Source organism: Condylura cristata, unplaced genomic scaffold (assembly GCF_000260355.1).
Source record: "Condylura cristata isolate star-nosed mole 26May11 unplaced genomic scaffold, ConCri1.0 scaffold00004, whole genome shotgun sequence".
Lineage (NCBI taxonomy): Eukaryota > Metazoa > Chordata > Mammalia > Eulipotyphla > Talpidae > Condylura > Condylura cristata.
This window is the reverse complement of record NW_004567105.1, coordinates 38,836,969-38,858,218: the sequence shown is the minus strand read 5'-3', so window position 1 is coordinate 38,858,218 and position 21,250 is coordinate 38,836,969. Positions and strand designations below refer to the sequence as shown.

Sequence of the window (21,250 nt, the reverse complement as noted above, 5' to 3'; positions counted from 1 at the left end):
GGCAAACTGGTGCTTCTCCCATAGGGAGTGAAATGACGGTAGAACACTTACTCTCAGGCCAACCTTTTGCCACTGGTAAGTACACGGCCACAAGACAAACTGAAACAACTAGGAATTCTGAATGTAGAGTAGGTGACTAGAAATTAAAAGGATTGGGCCCTCCCTGGTGGCATAAGGGGTTAAAGTACAGCCCTGTGAAGCTATCAGTAATCAATGAGGCACGAGTTTGATCCCTGGCCAGGGAGCTGACCCACATGGCAAAGCAGATCTCTCCTGTCTCTCCCCCTGTTCCTCCCCAGCAGAGGATTTCAGTACATCTACATGTTCTGCTCCCCACTCTGTCTTTGGTGAATCCCCTCTCCTCTGTCCTGTACCTCAGTTCTTGTATGCATAAATAAATCTTTAAAAAAAATGATAGAATTTGGGGCTATACAGCATTCTGCAATGGCCACAAGATCTGATGACCACCTCATCCTAGAATACTTAGCACTTCAGAGGGTTGCTATGCCTCTCCAAGCTTCCTAGGTCATCTTTGAACTACTTATACCCTTCCAGCAATCCCTGGAAGCTTCAGACAGCCCACTTTTTCTCATTTCTTGCAACAAAGAGCCTTGACCACAAACTAATCGTATTTCTCCTCTCAGATGGTTCTGAGGCCCAGAAAGCCTGAGTATCACATGATTGTGCTTGTTCACTACTCTCTCTCTCAGCTGTTTATCAGTGGACTCATCAGGTTCTGCACAGGAATGTGGAAACTAAATGTTAAAGTTTGACAACAAGCCAAGCAAAATGAAAAGCACCATTAGTACCAGCTAAGCCTACAGCTACAAGATGACATCTCTAGCAGGCACACACAAATAGTAACCCACCCTCCTCACCTGGGAACTGCATGGTGAAATGCTACAACTGAATCTAGGAGTTGTATCTCCTCCAGGGGTTACTTTCTATGTAATATCATGCTCTTTACTCACAAGCTGTTGACTGTTACCCTGTGAAAGATATTAGAGCTATCAAAGAATAGATTGACCATCAGAAAACAAATAATATCCAGTATCCAACAGTTTAATTTTCAAGGAGCCCTTCGAGTTCATCAATCAATTTCATATGTTCTGTAGGGGCATCCCTGGTGGCACAAAGGGTTAAAGTACAGTATTATGAAGCAATCTGCAGCCACTGCAGCACGAAGTTTGATCTCTGGACATGGCGCTGTCCCACATGGCACAGCAAACCTCTCCTGTCTCATCCACTGCTCCCCTCAGCAGTGTATTTCAGTCAGTACAACTCTTCTGTTAGCAACTCTGTCTCTGGTGAATCCTCTCACCCCTGTACCTCTGGCCTGTACCCCAGATCTTGTATGTATAAATAAGTAAATCTTAAAAAAAAAAAGTTCTGTAATCTAATCAATTTATTCCACTATAAACTTCGCTTTTAGGAGTTTTAAAAAAATGGTCAACTATCAGGCAGTACACTGTGATGGCATAGCTATCCTGCTTGTGGCTTTATAGTTAAGGTTATTATAATTTAATTTTCCAAGGAAAGCCAATACAGATGAATTAAAAATTTATTGAAGTGTCTGGTGGTTCTTCTGGGGCTTATGTCAGTCTGACTTATGAATTGAGTAGGGACATTATTCATAAAGAAGTCAAACTTTTGATGCTATTTCTATATTGAGATCTCCATAGCTTAAGATGACCATATTTATGATTAAGGTAACACTATAAATTATAGGTTGCAAACTAAAATACTCTAATTCATGAATCAGGCAGATAAATTAAATGAAGAAGCAGATTGACTCTAATAATACTGCTGTTTGAACATGAGTCTTCTTACTAGAATGATGTCTTAGTGACTAGATGAGGACTGGGGTAAATAGAGATATCATCTTTTAAGAGGCCACTTTAGATAGCTGGCATGCAGCAATGCACAGCCAGAATTAATGGAGAAAATTGAAGAAATCTGGATGGATAACCAAATTGTCATAATGAAATCTTTTGACTGTCTACTATGCCTCAAAAGTCAAATATGTCACCACTGAGGGAGAACAGTGGTCCATGGGTTACTAATTTGTGTCTCAGATATAGCACTGCTGGCACAGAGCCCTGCTGAATTAAAATGTTCTATCAACAACCTTGTCTTCCATTCTGAAGATCTATGGGCAAAAGTAATCCCTCAACAACTGCTGAAATCTACAAATGAATTTGTTTAGTAGTGCTTTCAAAATTATTGGCTGCCAACTCCCTTTATGTTATTAAGCTTGGGGTATTTTCAAAAAAAGGCAGATAAGAAATATACTACATCATTATTTGATTGATATAATTGGGTTAAATGTATAGTCTGTTTCTTTGTGCTTGCGTGTATTAGTATTCTTTAGAGGCAGACTAGGAAAATGTTTTAAAAATAATAAGCTCCCCAAACTTTTATAGCAAAATCAGTTATGGACAAGTAACTTAATCCTTAAAGAAAGGAACTTGGGCTTTGATATGAACTGAATACTCTCTTTACTGTACCTCTAAGTCTTCCCACACCAGCCTTACTCCAGAGTTATCAAAATGTAAGTGTTGCTCCTTAATAATTAGGAAAGTGATGGGAATGGGAATCATTGTTAACTATAGTTTTGGGCAATTCAAAAGTATTTGTTTTTTATTGTTACATTAAAGTTTTCTAAACTCAATGGCTTAAAACAACATAAATTCACCATATGGCTCTACAGATCAGAAATCTGACATGGGTCTACTGGACTGAAATCAAGGTATTCTCAGCATTCCTTCTGGAGGCTGTTTTTTTCCTTTTCTGGTGTTTAAAGTTCATTCCTCCAGCAGCTATTCCTTTTCATGGCCGCTCACACTTCAAATACTCCAATCCCATTAGAAATGTTGTATCTCTTTAACCATTCTCGCATATTCCATCTCCCTCAGCAACAGGAGGAAATGCTCATGTTTTATAAGGCCTCCTGCCATTACACTGAGTCTTCTTGCAAACCCAGCATAATGATCTTGTTTCAAAGTCTTTCACCTTAGTCAGATTCATGAAGCCCCTTGGTCATGCAATGTAATATAATCATGTGTTGTGGGGATTTAGGTAGGGACATTTTTGGAGGGTCATGATTATGCCAGCACACTTAATTTTATTCATGTATTGACATTTAACAGATATTTCTCTAAGTGTTCATACTTTTGTTAGAAGTATCATCAATTCAATAAAGCAGTTTTCCAAAAAAAAAATAATAATAAAGCATACAAAGCACTTCAAACTGCAAATATAAAAACCGTTTTTATGGCAAAACTAAAAAAAAACTAACAATTTCACTAATAGTGAAGTTATAAAGAATTGGGTAGTCTCTGCTCTGCACTATAAATTCGTATGACTTTACTGGAGGACAGTTTGGCATTAGGTAAATTTTACTGTGGCAGCTCCAGTACAAGAAATGTATCCTAAGGAGATGTAATCGGGGAAGCATATTTTTAAAAAGTGTAAATTTTTAAATGTGTGTAAAAATAGTATTATAGTATTGTTTAGACATTCCAAATGCCCTAAATGGTTTTTTTAGTGAGTTAATAAATTATCCACACATTAGAGTAAAACATAGATGTCAAAAAATTATGTAGATCTTAATTTATTAACATGGAAAAATGCAGATTATAATGTTGAGTAAAAGTTCCTACACAGTGATAATTTCAAGTGACTCCTCTAGTCCTTACCTTAAAACACTTTAAAACTCAAATATTAAAAACCCAAATATTTGTGAGTAAAGCATAGGAAGGTAAATTCCTACTGAAGATGTTTAAAGTATTTTTAATGATATTGGGCAGAAGGTGCTCTACAATATTAAGTTAAAAAATAGGACACAATTTTTGATATCCAATGTATGCAGAATTATGTTAAAATCCAGAGAAGAGACCAGAGGTGATTCAAGTAATTGTTAAGCACAGTTGCTTGTATGCAGCCACACCTGGTTCTTATACAGCACATTTTCACTATTTTTACTCTTATTCTTTGATCTGATGTTCTTTATCAGTGCTTAGTTGAATTGGATTAAATATTAAGATATTTAATGTTCAGGGCCTCCCTGGTGGTGCAAGGGGTTAAAGTGCAGCACTGTGAAGCTATCCACAGCTACTGCAGCATGAGTTAACCTTGGCCAGGCAGCTGACCCCCATGGTGTGGTAGACATCTCCTGTCCTGCCTGCTGCTCCCCTCAGCAGTGTATTTCAGTGTACCCACCTGTTCTGTTCCCCACTCTATTTCTGGTAAATCCTCTCTCTCACACACACACACATACCCACATACCCCTCTGGCCTATACCCCAGTTCTTATATTCATAAATAAATAAATCCTTTAAAAATATATATATAATGTCTATAGTAGGCAGCATTTAAAAGGGTCCTAAGGCCTATCTAGTGGTTAATTCTCAGTGCTATCACCCCTATGGCCTGAGTTGGTTCCCCTGAGTTGACCCAATTAGGGCTCAGCAGACTGCTCCTGTCTGGACCGCTGCTCCCCTCAGCAGTGGATTTCACTCAGCCTGTTCTGGTCCCACTCTGTCTCTGGTGAGTCCTCGCACACTCTGCTCCCCACATCGGGTTTCCCAAAATGAAATAAATAATGTCAAAAAAATAAATAAAAGGCCCCCCAGTGGTCTCTCTTTCTCCTATTTATACCTTCGTGTGATATTCTCTGGGTTGGGCCTAGTGATTTCTAATCAACAGATGAAAACCACTCTATAGGATTCCATTTCTGTAGTGTGTTTATACAAGATGGCCCTTTCCATCCCCATGGTACCTCTTTTCTTTACCAGCTGTGGTGATGCAAGCCACCAGGCTGGAAAGGCCCTGAGGACAAGGAGCTGAGAACAACTGACAGTGAGAAACTGCATCTGTCAACCACACAGGTTGGAGCAAAACCTTCTGTAGCCCTGAGGGCACCTTGATTGGGGCCTTGCGAGAGACCCCAAAGAGGAGACCCAGCAATGCCATATCTAGATCCCTGAACCCCACACACTGTGCCACAATAAGCATGAGATGTTTTAGCTAACAAACTCTGTGTTTGTTTGTATTGTCTGTTACGCAGTAATGGATAAGGACTACGTAGTTATTCTCTTTGACAAAAAAAGACCTTTGTGGCCCTCCCTGGTGGCGCAGCGGGTTAAAGCACAGCACTGAGAATCTAAAGCCGGTTCCGCATGAGTTCGATTCCCGCCTGCCCTGGAGGTGACCACATGGTGTGGCAGACCTCTCCTGACCCGCCCGCTGCTCCCCTCAGCAGTGTACTTTGTCGATCTGCGTGTTCTGTTCCCCACTCCGTCTCTGGTGAAGCCTCTCACTGCCCCTGAGCCTCTGGCTTGTACCCCAGTTCTGTATGCACAAATAAATAAATCTTTAAAAAAAAAAAAAAAAGAACTTTGTTTCAGCAAATGGAGACTTCTAGTATGGTATCAGGAGTCACATCACATAATGTCAATCACTGCAAAGTTAGTAAGTGCCAGGGAACCAAGTGGTTCCTGAGAAATGGCACACATTAGAGACAGGCTCATGAGGTGTGGGATGAAACTGACCTCAGCATCCAAACGTAGGGCCTGAAGGGGAGACCAGAGGCACCTGGACCTGGAAAGAAGGAGTGCGCCAGACAAAACGGCATCCTGGGAGACATAGGCCCACTGCAAGATGGGTGTTGAGCCCAAGGAAGCTTGGTCTCTCAATGGCGCTCAGGTGTCAAGGCCAACAACCAGGAAGGAAATGAAAGGCAGCTGCCGGGTTTCAACTTCATGCTTCCTGCCCTCCACAGGCATCTGTTGCTAAGACACAGCAATCATTATGCTGGCGGCACATGCAGCATTTTACTACCTTGTGTGAGTTTTCAGTGCTATGTTTTTCATGTAAAATCTCAAAGTAAAACTCAATAATGTATATATGAAAGTTTACCAGCTAAGCAAGTCAAAACAGATGAGCTGCTCTCATCAGCTCGGCACTCAGGTGAGCTGCAGAGGGAGGCTGGTGCCGACACAAATACTTGCTGACAGTCCTTCCCAAGCTTTTCATCTTTGAAAAGGCAGCTCAGCTCCCGGAGCCTTCCAGCCTGTTCCATTTAAAGCAGACTGCTAATTGGATGCGCGCATATATGTGTTCCGGAAAGGAGACATGTGCCAGTCTTGGCCCCTCGCTAGTGGCACACTCTCTTCTGCTCTCTGCAAGTTTACCAAAGGTAGCCTAAAGTTTGCTAAAGGTGAACCCTGCCTTATGACCACAGCCTACGTTCGTATAGAGATGTTTCCTCAGTTTCATTTGTTTAAAAAGAGCTTTTTCTTACTGATTCTCCAAGTGAATTTGTTTTTGTGATGCTGGTTATATTTCAAATTACTAAAAAGTAACTATACCATGTAATAATATAATAGAGTGGACTGACTACAGGAGGTGAATGCATCCTGTAACATCGGGGTCATGTTTTAAATTCTAAAACCTGAAGTTTTATGAAACATATCACTATTTTGTGATATTTTGCAAAGGCTGATTCCCAGAAAAGAAAATTTGTAGCAGTTGCTCATAAAGATGTGTCTTTCTCTAGAGGTATGTGTCTGATTGCTGATTGTGATTCTTTAGAAAATAAGTGCACAGGGAAGCAGCCAGGCTCGAAGATGGACCAGACTCCCCAATTGTCTGGAGATCATATTCTCTACTCTCCACAGTGGGGTCTTGGCAGCATCCATCCACTCTAGGGTCTGTCCATCCAACACTCACTCACAAAGGCAGCAGGCAGCCTCTGTGATGGCCCAGCGGTTAAGTCTCAGTGCTATCAGCACTAAGGCCTAAGTTCAAGTCCTAGCCAGGAAGCTGACCCATATGGCACAGCAGACCAGCAGCAGACCTCTACTGACTAGCCTGCTGCTCCCCTCAGTACTGGATTTCAGTCAGTCTGCATCTTCTGTCCCCCACTCTGTCTCGGTGAATCCTTCCCTCCTCCCCCACTCTGTGGCCTACATACCAGTTCTTCTATGCCAAAAAAAAAAAAGGCAACAGGAAACCCTCTCCCTATCCGGAGTCCTTGGAGTTACAACCAATCCTCCAACAGAGTGTTTCTCATTTTAAAAGAAAGTGCTACTCAGTTATTCCAATTCAGTAGTGCTTAAAGAGGGCAGCCCAATAAAGACTAGCACTGTTAAATGCTCTGTTCCCAGCAAAACGATCTAGTTCACACACACACACACACACACACACACACACACACACAAAATCAAGTCAGTTGAAAATAGCCAGAGCAAAGTGAGGAGTTAAAAGAATCCCAGGAAATAAGACACATTTCTACAGGAAGATAGTAAGGATGACAGTCACACTTGCTGATATTTATTTAAGATTTCTTCTGTGCTAGGCATTTCACTAAAGATAAAATGCCAAGGTTTGACAACTAAAATAACTTTGTTTAGTTAGGATTTTTTGGGTGAACATGAATCTGCAGATTTTCACTTCCTATTCTTTGTTGTTCTTTCTGATCTGTGCTTCCCGCAACCTGCCACTGTTCACAGTATTTTTCCTGCATTTCTGACTTATATACCAGTAATTATCATGATACTCACAAAATGAATTATCTGTCTTCTTCTGTACTTTTGATTTTCACAAATTCATCCAGAGCTATTTTTAAATAGCTGACAAGAAAGTTATTGTTCATCCATACAATAAATTTCCAGTTTCAATGTAATTTTATTTTGAGAAAAATGCAGGAAAAAAATAATGTAGCTGCTGCCTTTACTAAATACCATCTTTTAAACACTTTATGCAAATTACCTTTGTGAAGCATTGCTTGATAGGAAACTTGATAGAAACACACTAGGCAGTGGTTTCAGGAAGGGGTATACAACTAATTTAAATAGCTGGGTAGTATTTCTTTGTATATTTGTATATAACTGCATCCAATATTCTTTTAAATTCCTTAAGCGCTAGATAATCATCCGTAATGAAGAAAACTTAGTATCATCATGAAACATTCTCCATAATCACCAAACTAAACATCCTGTCCTGACAAGCAGGATAATTAAAAACAACAAAAACAGTATCAACCATGTTATTAAGATCATCAAATGCAAGCACTAGGTGTATTCATTGCTTTGAAAAGCTAAGTCATTTCAGAAGTGAAATTCCTTGTGGAACACCAGGGAAGAATCTCTAATAATAGAAATCAAGTACCTGGTAGAATTCCTTTGGCTCTGACACTCTGGACTTTCTGTGATATGTGACAGGGACTAATGCCAGTATCAAAATGCACAGAAGCAGCAGGCCCAGCAGAAAGCATATTGAACAGGCATATAATTTGAGGTACCTTCAGGGAATCCCCTCTCCAGCCCTGCTGAGGTCTTCAATTTTACCACTGGAGAATCATTTCCCTAAGCTAAGCTAAGAACAGGTTTTTGATAAGAGAAAGGAGAAAAAAGAATTTGAGGGGAAGTAGACCTTCTCTATTTTTCAATACTGAGAAAGGGCCCTTTTGTGATAATAAAAGGACACCAATTACTACAAAAAGTGAAAGGAAGCATCATGATATGGAGCTTAATGGAAACTTGAAGAGAAAAAATAAAATAAATAAAAAGTGTACATTTTCTATATTTACCTTTGAAACCCTAGGGTAGAATTTTTCAACATTGGATATATTGATTGACATTTTGGGTCATAGGGAAGCTGACTATAAGGCAGCCCTGTGCAGGCTGAAGATGAATAACTGAATTAGAAAGCACTAGAAAAAAAGTTCCTAGTTGACAGGGTCTTAGAAAAATAAAGCATGTCCTCTAGAGCAGATGCTTAGCAGCATACTGTATTCTACATACCAGATTCCCACAGCCACATCCACCTTGAGTAGTTATAATAACCAAAATGTCTTCAGACATTGTCAAATGACCTCTGATAAGTGAGATAACAAAATTACCCCCACTGATGACGTGAAGCCAGACAAAACCATTTTCCATCCTGTTTACGCATCCATTCTTCCCATTCTCCTGTTCCTACTCTTTCAAAGTGTGTTCTCACTCTGTGGAGAAGATTGGAGCCTCATCAACACGTACAAAAGAATCAAACTCTTTTTTATTGTAAATGATCATAGCAGAGACTCTATGACATAATCAGCAGATTGGAAATGACTACCTCCTTGCTTAGAGTATTTTTATCCATTGAAAATTAGAAAATTACTGTCACAAACTTGTTTCTAGTGATACTTTACTATTTGTTCATTACATAAGAGCAGTTTTAAGAAAAGGCACTCATGCAGCCCTCCCTGTTGGTGCAACAGGTTAAAACTCAGCACTGCCAGCCAGCTGCAGCCACTTACTTCAGTGCAAGTTCACTCTCTGCTGGGAGGTGATCCAAATGGCTCAGCAGACCTCTCCTGTCTCGCCTGCTGCTCCTTCCTCAATCTGCCTGTTCTGCTCCCCACTCTGTCTCTGGTGAATCCTCTCACCACCCCTATACCTCTGGCCTATACCCCAGTTCTGTATGCATACATAAGTAAATCTTAAAAAAAGAAGAAAGAAAGAAACAGCATATAGTAAGACTCAAGATTTGCCTGTTTAATTAATGCTTATGTGAGGTAACAAAGAAAGTCCAGCTAAGTAATCAAATGGCTATGCATTTTGACAGATATTCTGAAGAATGAATCTAACATCCTAATTCATGTGAATCAAACCTTTTCCCTCCAAACTTTTTTTCCCTTGTTGCCCTCCCTCCTCCTATCACTCATTTTCCTTCTCTTTTTTGTAGGCATAACCATGCTTTCTTCTAGTAGAAAAGGAAAAGCATGAAGGGGAGAGATTGTGGAGCACCAATTAGGGGGAAAAAATACCCCCATGGAAGGAAAATCATATTAATGAGTTTAGAAGAGTATAAACTGCTGTATCATTTGCATAAATTGAGTGCAACTAACTCATTCATGGGAACTATATAATGGAGTCAGAAGCTAGAAAATGATGATCATCTATCTTCTACTAACTTCTGATTTAGGATTATTATTCTCAGACCAACAGAGGAAAAAATTCATCTGAGAATTGAGGCCAATGAACTGAACTGAAACAATCTATAGGAAAGGCAGTTTAATTACTAGACATTATAAATTAAATAATAGATTACCATAGATTTCCTCTTAGTTATTTTTATATGATTGAGAACTATATAAATGGTGAATCTTATGAGAGCTAGAAATAAGAAGGCCTGTCTTCTAGCTGCTTTTTGCGCCTCTCCAACAGTATGACGATGAGTAAGACGATTTTCCTGAGCCTCTTTTCCCCCGTGTGTGAAAGTCAGAAGACTAGACTAGATTTAGTTAAAGAATTCTTCTGTCTCCAGAATTTTATGATCACTGGGAACTATAACTCAAATAATCTGAAACTGAAAGGAAAAAGCTGTACAAGTCTATCAACAATAGAAGTTAATTATGCTGCAGCATATGTAATTTCTATGCCAGAGCTACAGGGTTATAACAAGTAAAAAGGTGGCTTCTTTTACTGATCAAAACTCTTGACTATAAAGCAATGTGAACTGTTCTTGGAATCTTCTTTAATTTAGAATGTCTATGACTCATTTTCAGATGGGGTAAGCAACTTGGAGCGTCAGCTAGGTGATACAGAGAAGCCAACAGTTATGGCAGGTGAATCTTCAAGGAGAGGACCAGGGATACAAAAGCAAAACAAATTCAGAACAATAGCTCAGAATAAATATCAGAGAATGGCTCTACAGTGACATCTTGATACTGATTATGGAAGGTCTTCCACTGGAAGTATATGGGTAGATATTACAAATACAAAGGAAATAAATTTCAATCTTTTTCAGAGGAAGTCCTTCTCTGGTCTCAAAGTAGGTCTTGAACAGGTACAGATAGATGACATTGGGCACAAGGAGAATTCCCATAGTCATTTCTTGAAGTACCTGTACAGATGCTAATATTAAAGTGTGGAGGGAAATATTCAAAAAGGGAGAATTCAATATCTATTTGCTTGACAGGAACTCTGAATAGGTGCCAAGCCCCCAAGCCCACAAAGAACTTTGCCAACGATAACCTAACCCTGTTTTACAAATTAAAATTCGCTCATATTCCCTAGAAAACCCAATTTTATGTATGATGTAAATTCTCAAAATTTTAGTACTCATTATATTACACAGAAAACTGAACAAGACAATCTCTCTTCTTTAAGTAGAAACATAAAAACAGCAGTGTGGGTTGGAAATGCTGGTGAATCATTAAGGAAATACAACCACCTTCTGCCAGATCTTCAAATTCTTGGCTCTGTTGCTATAGACACAAAAGTGATGACCTGAACCATTTCGCTTAAAATTATTTTGGCATTTCTTGGTATTGCTACAAAGGAATTTAGGGAGGAATCCTTCATTTGTATCATTAGATATTTAAAAAGCTTAAGAGAAAATTCTGCATGAGTAGTGAAAAACAAAGGACCATAACATGGCAGAATAAAGAGCTTCTGATAAACCTCTCCCCTAAATACAACTATAGAAAAAGTAAAGTTTTGCTCTCAGGAACTTTCAGTAGGTCCACACCAAGGAAGAAGAATTAAAGCCACAGTCCTCTTGCTCTGTGGTTTCGAGCTCACTAACAGAGTGGACCAGGGAGAGGGTAAGGGGGTACAGCCAGGGTATAAGGTTCAGCTACCGACCAAACATAGGAAGATGGAAGGGGCAGTTGCTCCAAGTCGAAGCAGATATTCGAGAGTGATAACCACATGACTTGCTTGTCACCACCTGTAAAAGCAAGCCTGGGCAGAAAAATAAGTTCCAGTTCCTTGTCAAAAATTTCCCCCCACTACCTAGGCCTATAAAAAACCCTCTTGGCCCTCCTGATGGCGCAGCGGGTTAAAGCACAGCACTAAGAAGCTAGAGCTACTTCAGCATGAGTTTGATCCCTACGCGGAGATGACCACATGGCGTGGCAGACCTCTCCTGATCCGCCCACTGCTCCCCTCAGCAGTGTACTTGTCAGTGCACCTGTTCTGCTCCCCACTCTGTCTCTGGTGAATCCTCTCACCACCCTTGCAACTCTGGCCTGTACCCTAGTTCTGTATGCATAAATAAATAAATCTTTAAAAACCAAAAAAAAAAAAAAAAAAAAAAACCCCTCTTACCCTTCCCTCAGTAAGAATTCTCTGACTTTAACTCTGTCGGGGGTCAGTGAACCTCACCTGGGAGCACAGAAATAAATCTATTTTTGATTTTACTGGCCTCACAATCTCTTTGTATCCTCCTTACTGTGCCAAACATTTCTACTGGTCAATGGAACAAGCTAGGACTGGTGTGTGTGTGTGTGTGTGTGTGTGTGTGTGTGTGTGTGTGTGTGCAAGGACCTTTCAAGAGGGTTTCTTTTGAATGAGAGTGTAGAGCAGACTTACTACTTGCATATGATTGCAAACACTGTTGAATGAGTTACAAAGAAACAGGCTGTGGTCAGCATTAAGGGCAGAATCCCCTTCCTCCTCCCTGCTGAAAGAGCTGAGACACCTGCTGGGTTTTGCATGGCTAGCCTGGTTGCCACTCACTACAGAACAAGGGAAGATATATCTTTATCTGGAGTACACTTCTCCCCACTAAGAGATACATGCAGCCTTTGGACAACAGCATTTCTCCCCTCCTTAGCTTGTCTCCAAGCTAAAACATAGTGAAACTATAAAGCCAGGGTCCTCCCTGGTGGAGCAGTGGGTTAAAGCACAGCACTAAGAAGCTAAAGCTACTTCAGCATGAGTTTGATCCCTGCTCCTGGAGGTGACCCACATGGTGTGGCAGACCTCTCCTGACCTGCCCACTGCTCCCCTCAGCAGTGTACTTGTCAGAGCACCTGTTCTGCTCCCCACTCTGTCTCTGGTGAATCCTCTCACGGCCCCTGCACCTCTGGCCTGTACCCTAGTTCTGTATGCACAAATAAATCTGAAAAAAATTAAAAAAAATAAAAAATAAATAAAAACGATAAATCCAAGGACCCAAACTGGAAAGTGCTAATAAGGTAACACATATGCCTGGGAAGCCAGGAGCATCTTAACATAAGAAGGAATGTTGTAAGAAGACTAATAAGTCCAGAATTTTGGATAAAAGGAATCAGAATGCAAGAACCTAACAAACAAGGATTTTAGAATAAGAATTTTGAAGAACATGCAATACAATTCCAACAATTCAGCAGGTAGAGGGTTTTAGAACAGAGACTGGGGAGCAAAAGAGAGCGAGAGCTGCACTAAAGAAATTGAAGAAACTTGAAAAACCCAAAGCCAAAGGACATGCTAAATGAAAGTAAGGCAAATATGAACAGCATATCAAGGAGATGTAAGCTGGCAGAACAGAGAACTTTAGAAAACAATGATATAAATGAATAACTAACCCAATGGGGAAAAGAGAAACCAATTAGATTTAGATTTAGATTTAGAAACCAATTAGATAAAGAAAATAAAAAAAAAATCAGATTCTAGGTATGGCAGCTGGGTGGGTGTGGATAGAAAAAAGAAATATATATATGTATTATTACATGTATAATATAGAGGAAACTTACTATATGTATAATAGAGGAAATATAAATATAATGTGTCTTCTAATGATGAAGAGAAAGAGAGATGGAAGCAGAGGTAGCTGTTGGTCTATCCTCGTAATGGTATTTAATACATATGGTATAGGCTACGTACAAAAGTCAAATCTGTTAAAAATTACTATTCTAACCATCATATTATTACCACTGACCTGACCCCTCACCCCAAATGATATAATATGAATTATCACCACAACATATAGCCTATTAATTAGCTTATCATACTATTCAATGAAATAATAATAGAGAACTTCCAAAACCTAAGGAAAGAATTAAGCATGGTTATCCAGGAAGCTGGAAAACCCAAATTACTGACACATTACTGTAAAATTAACAAAAATCAAAGATAAAGAAAAATATTAAATGCTGCTAGGGGGGAAAAATGTAAAGACATGCCAGATTTCTTAGCAGATACACTAATGGCTAGAAGAAAGTGACATTATTTCCAATGTTAAAAGATAAAAACTGCCAACCAACAGTAATCTATCATGCAAAATTATCACTCAAAGGTGCTGGAGAAATAAAGGCTGTCCCAAACAAACAAAGCTAAAAGAGTTTTCCATCACTAAAATGACCCATTAGGGGATGCTGAAAGGAGCTATTTCACATGAAAACAATACAGAAAAGAGAAGAAAACCTTTAGCAAGGGGATAACAGAAATATAATAGAATAATAAAAAACAAACTAAGAAGTTATAGAAGAGGAAGAAAAGGGCAGACTCTGCGTAGTCAAATAATGATTAGTTGATATCAGCATAAACAGGACTATTCTGGATAGAAAGTCTGATATACCCCAAATGGTAACAACCAAACAAAAACCTGTAATAGAGACAAATAGAAGAAGGCACGAAGATTCTGAGTGAATCACCAATGAATGGCATTTCAATGAAAGGGTAGATAAAAGCACATGTAAAAAGAAGTGAAAGACAAAAAAAAAAAGTGAGAGAATAGCAGTAAATAATATATATATATATATCATTTACAATGTATATCACATATCAATAATCACCAAACATCCAAACATGTGAACAATATGTTCTCACTAATTAAAAAAAACAGAATCACAAGTTGCATAAAAAAGTATAACCCAGAAATAATTTACATACAAGAGGCTCACTTTAGAGCTAAAGAGAAAGTTAGACTTAAGAGGAAGGCTGGAAGAAAATTATTTCAAGTCAAAAATGGAGAAAAAGGCAGAAACTGTTCTTCTGTGTGATAAGTGAGAGACTTCTGGTAAAAGTGCTGTAATTAGTGACAAAGAATACCCTGTATCAAAAAGTCTGGAAACAACTAATGTTAATGGGGATTTGGTGAAAAGGAGTGTTTGACCACTGTTAGGAATAAAATATGGTGTAGTATTTAGAGAAATGATATGGAGGATTCTTAAAAAAAGGGGGGGGACTACTATACCCATTTCTAGATATTTACCAAAGAACATGAGGATACAAAAAGATTTATGCATTTCTGTGTTTATAGTAGCATCATTTACAATATCCAATTCATGGAAACAACCCAAATGCTCACTGATAGATGAGAAATTGTGGGTAAAGAAATTGCAGGATATGTGCTCAATGGACCACTACTCACATATTAAAGAGGATTAGGGACAAATGATATATTTTGGGACACACTGAATGGAACTTGGGATCCTAATGCTAAATGAAATTAGTCAGAAAGTAAGTCAGTCACTGTATGGTTTTGCTCATATGCAAATATGAATAACCCATGAAAACAAACTGGCAGAACCACAAGTATAAGTTTCAGACTCTGTAAAAAATATACTCTCTATAGACCAGGAGGGTTAGGAGAGCAGAGGGAAGGTGACAGGGTCATAGCCGGGGGTTTGGTGTCTCTGTAGCAAATGTGACAATTAAACTAGTCCTAGTATTTACATCTAACAAATTGGCTCAAAATGGATAGAAGCCTCTTAAAAACAAGTGATCCTACAGAAATAGCCCTCAGTCAACACTGTACTAATTGTGCATTATGTGTTCTTCTCTGAAATCATTAATACTTTTATTAAAGAATACAAGAAAAACCAAAAAAAAAGCACCATGAAGTATAAAAATATACAAAGCGTTTTAAGTCTCTAATGCCAGAAAATCAGCTGATTCCTTAAAAATTGCTAGCACTCATATTTAATGAGCATATCTTGAAACAGCACTCTCTGAGATGCAGTATTTCATACTATTTTTTTTGTTGACCATTACGTTGGAGTGCAGGCACACTTATATCACCAATTTTATATCGAATTGTGTGTTTTATTTTCTAAGTATGTCTTCAGAAGTATGTACTTCCTTTTATATTTCTTTCTTATGTTGAAAAAAAATATCTCTCCTCAGTCTAAATTTTGTCTAAAGAAGTGTAAAATTGTTCCTATAATGTGAAATGTTCAAGATGAACTGGCAAAATAAAAGAGAGAGAGAGAAACTTGTAAATCTATTGGCAACTCTATATTAAATACAAAATCATCCTGTAGAATATCTTTGGTTATTCTCTAATAGCCTTATTATTTTTTAGTTCCATCATTTTGTTTTTAGATGTAAAGTATATTTAAATTCAAAGAAAGATCCTTCCCTTTTCTCTAACTATAAGCAGGTTACTACAGTGAAGACTGCAAGAGGATACTCTAAGTCAAAGGCATAAAATAACACTTATAAATTTGTACTTTTAGTGGGGAGAATTATAGCATCTCTTTATATAACCATCTAATACAAATTACTAAACTGGAGGAAGAGTAAAAAATGATAAGGATGGTATTCTTAAGTGCTCTCCAGTTTTATGATTCCACATTTTTCTTGTAGTATTTTTATGTTGCTCCTATTTAAAGAAAAAAGAAATCCAAAGAAATGTCTTATTTTACACCCACACTTCCTTAAGACCCATAGTCTTCAATCTGCAAGTCTAACACCATTTTCTTTAATACTCTGTAGGTAAGAGCAAATAGAATAAGAAATGAATAGGGTGTCAGTTTCAGGACCAGTCACTATTCACATTCAAGATATCACAAAACAGGAGTCTGGAGGTTCAGAAGGGAATCATATTTCACAGAACAAACAAAAGCAAAACTTCCCAGACCTACCCAGAGGCATGGAACAGTTCAATGATCCTGATTATTCCCATTTCCTGGCACAACAAGAATACATTTCTAAAGAGGCATTCTATTATTTATATTACTCTTCCTCTATTCAAAAATTCACTGTAATATAAAGTAAATATAACATAGGAGCAGTTCCTCAGATTTTCCATAGAATCTGCCCAAGTTCTCAGCAAAAATACTGAATATAAATTGAGTCTAAGTTAAAGTATAAAATGAGCATAACACTGGTTTATTTATTTTTTTTCTTTTTAACCTTGCAATAGCTAGTCTTTTATTAAATATATTTATTTATATATTTTTACATTTTTGTACACAGTTTTATTTCTCGCCTCATGTGTCATCCCATAAAATTCCCACCACCGAGTCCTCAGTGCAACATCACCACAGCCCCCTGTGCTCTTTCGTCCCATTTTGATCCTTCTCCCTCCCTTGCAGAATGTCTCTGATTTATAGTTTGTCCATAAATTTTATCCTTTTTTCTCTGATTCCTTACTTGGTTCCCCTGTATTCCTCCTGTAAGTGAAACCATCTGTATTTTCCTTTTTCTTCTCCAACAGGTCATCTTTTCCTCACAACTTACAACTTCCCTCATTGTCAGTGAGTGATCATGGCATACACTCCCAAAAATGAGAGTTAAAAGAAAGTCTGAACGTAAATTTAAGGCACAGAAAGATCCCAGTTCATAAAAAGCCATAGTTTACCTGTACATGAATAATCATCAATTCTGATGTACCCCGTCTTGCAGATGCACATGAAGGACCCTGGGGTGTTCACGCACATCGTGTTCTCCCGGCAGTAATGGCGGCCTTCTGCACACTCATCAACGTCTGTGAAAAAAAAGCAGAGCAAGGAGGTCAACAGTGGCCTGAAATATACATCTATATTTGATGGGGAGCAGGTAATAGTTGCTAATTGTGGGAAGGTATTTTTTGAAAAGCATTCAAACCAGAACCTCCCTGGTAGCATAGGGGCGGAGTCTCATCACTATCACCACAATGGCCTTAAATCCCCGGCCAAGATGGTAACTCACATATGGCACAGCCGATCTCTCCTGTGTTACCTACTGCTCCTTTAAGCAGTGATTTCAGTCAGTACACCTGTTCTGCTCCCTACTGTCTCTGGTGAAGCCTCTCACTCCCACCAGTTCTACATCTCTTGTTGGAGTTTCAGATATATCTGTGTATTTCACCTTGAATAACTGAAAATATATTTGATATTTGAAATCTTCAATGTATTTGTCTAACTGTGTTTCATAAAGTGAATCAGACCATATGGATAGGGCTGCTGTAGAGTCTTGGAAGCTTGAATCACTAAATCTGTTACATATTAGTTTTTGATTTGCCAGCTATTCTGTGAACTTGGGAAGACCCAGACAGAGGTAAATATTCAATATATGATAAAATGTGAATAATTTAAAGATATGAAGCCAGAAACATGTAGTTTCTTAGAGATAAAAGTAGAAATATAGTTATCCCAGTAAGTGTCTGAACAGAGAATAAATTACAATGGAGAGACCTCATATAAATGAGAAGTTATAAAACATTAAAATAACTTATTGAAGAACTTTTATAGTAATTCACACATCAAGTTTCAAGTAGATAGACTTACAGATGCTAAGCTGTAATAGGCATTAGTAGTAATTGGGAAGAATGTGAATTTCCACAATATAACTGTTCCCATTTTATAGCACTTCTGTACAGAACATAAAAGTACTTTAAGGGTATTTTATTATTATATAACACTCTTTATTAAGGCCTTACTGCATTGACCAGGCAAAGTATTTCTCCTCCAGAGTTTGCTGTCTCAAGTGCTTGTGGTCACAGCACAAAGAAGCATTATCCTCCTTTCAACTATTAGGAGAAATGGACCAATTACAGGAGGAGACTGGGTGACCTGCCATGCCAGGAACCAAGCCATTCACAGACTCTTAAATATGTTCCCAGTCCTCAGAGTACCAAGAGAGTTAACACAATCTCAAAACGGTGCTTTTTAGATCACAATTCTTAGTCATTATCAGAACTAAGACTTTTTTGATAAAAAACTGAGACCCAGAAAGACTCATTTTTCCATTCTACTTCTAAATAAAAGTCATAAATTCCAAACATCTTAACACACTATGTTTTTTCCACTTTGGTACTTTTCCAGGCTTCTAATGATTTTATTCCATTTTTTCCCCTTAGTAGTCTGATCAGATTGAGTTTTTATCATTCCTTGAATGGATCACATTTTTTTATACCTCTGTGACATTGCATGCTGTTTCTTCTTCTCCTTTGCTGTTACCATCACCAGTGAATCTGGTGCCCCAGTTCATTCATCCCACAAGAACCTGTATAAACGTCTCTCCGTGAAAATCGTCCCTAATGAAGTAAAATGTTCCCAAGCAGTGCTCCTTGGGCTACATGCATTCCCTTGTAAACGTTTCACGCCAGATTCATCAATTACACCTTTGTGTTTGTAAACTTCTTGCTCCTAATAAGGTATATGTACTCCTCAAGGCTAGGGATGATCTATTAGTGTTTCATAGCTCCAATTACACATCTTATTCATCTGGGATGCTTTTTAAAAAAAATAAATTTTATTTATTTATGCAAACAAAACTAGGGTATAGGACAGAGGTGCTGGGGAGTGAGAGGATTCACCAGAAACAGAGTGTGTTGCAGAACAGGCAAATCTACTGAAATAGACTGCTGAGAAGAGCAACGGGCAGGTAGGGAGAGGTCTGCTGTACCATGTGGGTCACCACATGGGCCTAGGATTGAACTCATACTACAGTAGCTGTGGATAGCCTCATAAGCACTGTGTTGTTGCACAACCTGTTGCACCACGAGCAAGCGCCTCACTGGATACTTTTTTTTTTCTCTTAATAATATGTTTATTTTTACATCATTTTGTACATTTTTTTTTTCATCTGGGATACTTTTTTAAAAACAAAATTGGACCCAACTCCAAAGCTATATTCCAAAATCTGATTTAATTACTTATGATGGAACACAGGCAATGTTTTTAAAAAAATCTTATCCAGGATGAGTCTAATACAAAAATTAGCAAAATTTAGAGCCAGAATAGTCAATGTTGGAGGCTTTGGGAATTATATGATCTCTCTTACTTTGCTACTTAAGAATGAAATCAAACATAGACATTATGCATATGAATGAGCCTGGAAATGCTTCAATAAAACTTTATTTGCAAAGACAAATGATGAATTAGATTTGGCCTGCAGGCCAGTTTGATGAACCATGGTCTCACATGTTACCAGTGTTAATAATTACAGAATTATCATTAAATTTTTCATCTACAATACCTTGTAAGGCATCTAGGACATAAATGGATGAATAAATGCTTCAAGCTCTGCTTTAAGTAAGATCTAAGAAGATGCTCAGATTTTCTTGCTTTTAGTATAATACACTTTTCATGACACCAAGCTACTTCTAAATGCTTGTACTGGTCTATAATGGAAGAATCATATTTAACTATAGCCTAAAAACCAAATTATAAAGCATGCAAGCTCATTTGTTTCAGGATCTTACTATCAGGGTCTTAGTATCACAATGGGAAGTCATATGAGTCATATACAATAATGAACACAGTGGACTTGAACTCTTTCCTGTAAGAGGCTGCAATAGAGAAGTGAAAGTTATTGAAAGCTAAATCCTCTAAGCTTCAGACTGTGAGCAGAAGGATAGCCATGAAGTCCTTATATACAAGGGCATAACAAACTTAAGTCTGGGGCCATCTTAGTGGTCCTAGAGTTAAATCTCAGTGCTACCACCACCACAACCTGAATCTGATCCCCGGCCAGGGAGCTGACCCACATAGGACACAACAGACCTCTCCTGTCTTGCCACTGCTCCCCTTAGCAGCATATTTCAGTAGATCTACCTATTCTGCTCCCCACTCTTTCTCTGGTAAGTTCTCTCACCACAGCACCTCTGGCCTACAACCCAATTCTTCTATGCAATAATAATATTAATAAAGAATTTAACTTTGGGGATGATAAGAGTGAAGAATAATGAGTACAATCATTGGCAGTATCTAGGTTATCAGAAGAATGAAGTATTCTGACTATACTGTGGCATCTCCTCAAAACAAGAGTAGTTCCCAGTGAGACTGCAGTCTTAGTCGAGTTTGGAAAGTATCTTCAAAGCCTAGAGCAGCACTGAGCCCCACATGGGGCAAGCACTAACCCCAGAAGAAATCTGTCCTTTCAAGAACAACTAGTCAAACTCGTAAGCTCGCAGGAAGTATCACAGATCCCCTGCCCAAGAACACTTGCAGAATGAAGTTGGAAAACACTAACATCCTAGTTGGAAAGGTGGGGAAAACAACCAATGAGTTAGGGTCATTTCTTCTAATGTGACCCCATTTCAAGCCACAAGTTATTGAATAATTGAGTTTATAAGATAAATAAGGACAATCTGTCCAAGAGAAAGATGGCTTTCTGAATACTGCCTTTCACTGTTGTTCATCATCACCCAGGCTGTTAAAGACATTGCCTTGCCAGTTTTCTCTAGGTAAATGTTGCCTAGAGGAAACATAATGAAGATAGAGTCATCCAGCCAAATCAAGGGATCTATTCAATGTGAAGACTTTTGAGAACTCAAGTGTTTTT

General features: G+C 38.4%; 1 protein-coding gene across 3 annotated transcripts in view; it reads right to left on the bottom strand.

Annotated features, from left to right (window-relative positions):
• NELL2 (NEL-like 2 (chicken)) overlaps window positions 1-21,250 on the bottom strand; it is a 334,876-nt gene that overhangs the window by 134,590 nt on the left and 179,036 nt on the right. For all 3 annotated transcript variants that reach the window (XM_012720507.1, XM_004675947.2, XM_012720508.1), the window contains exon 14: window positions 17,343-17,468. In XM_012720507.1, coding sequence (XP_012575961.1) covers window positions 17,343-17,468 — 126 coding nt within the window. The remainder of the gene's footprint in view (window positions 1-17,342; window positions 17,469-21,250) is intronic.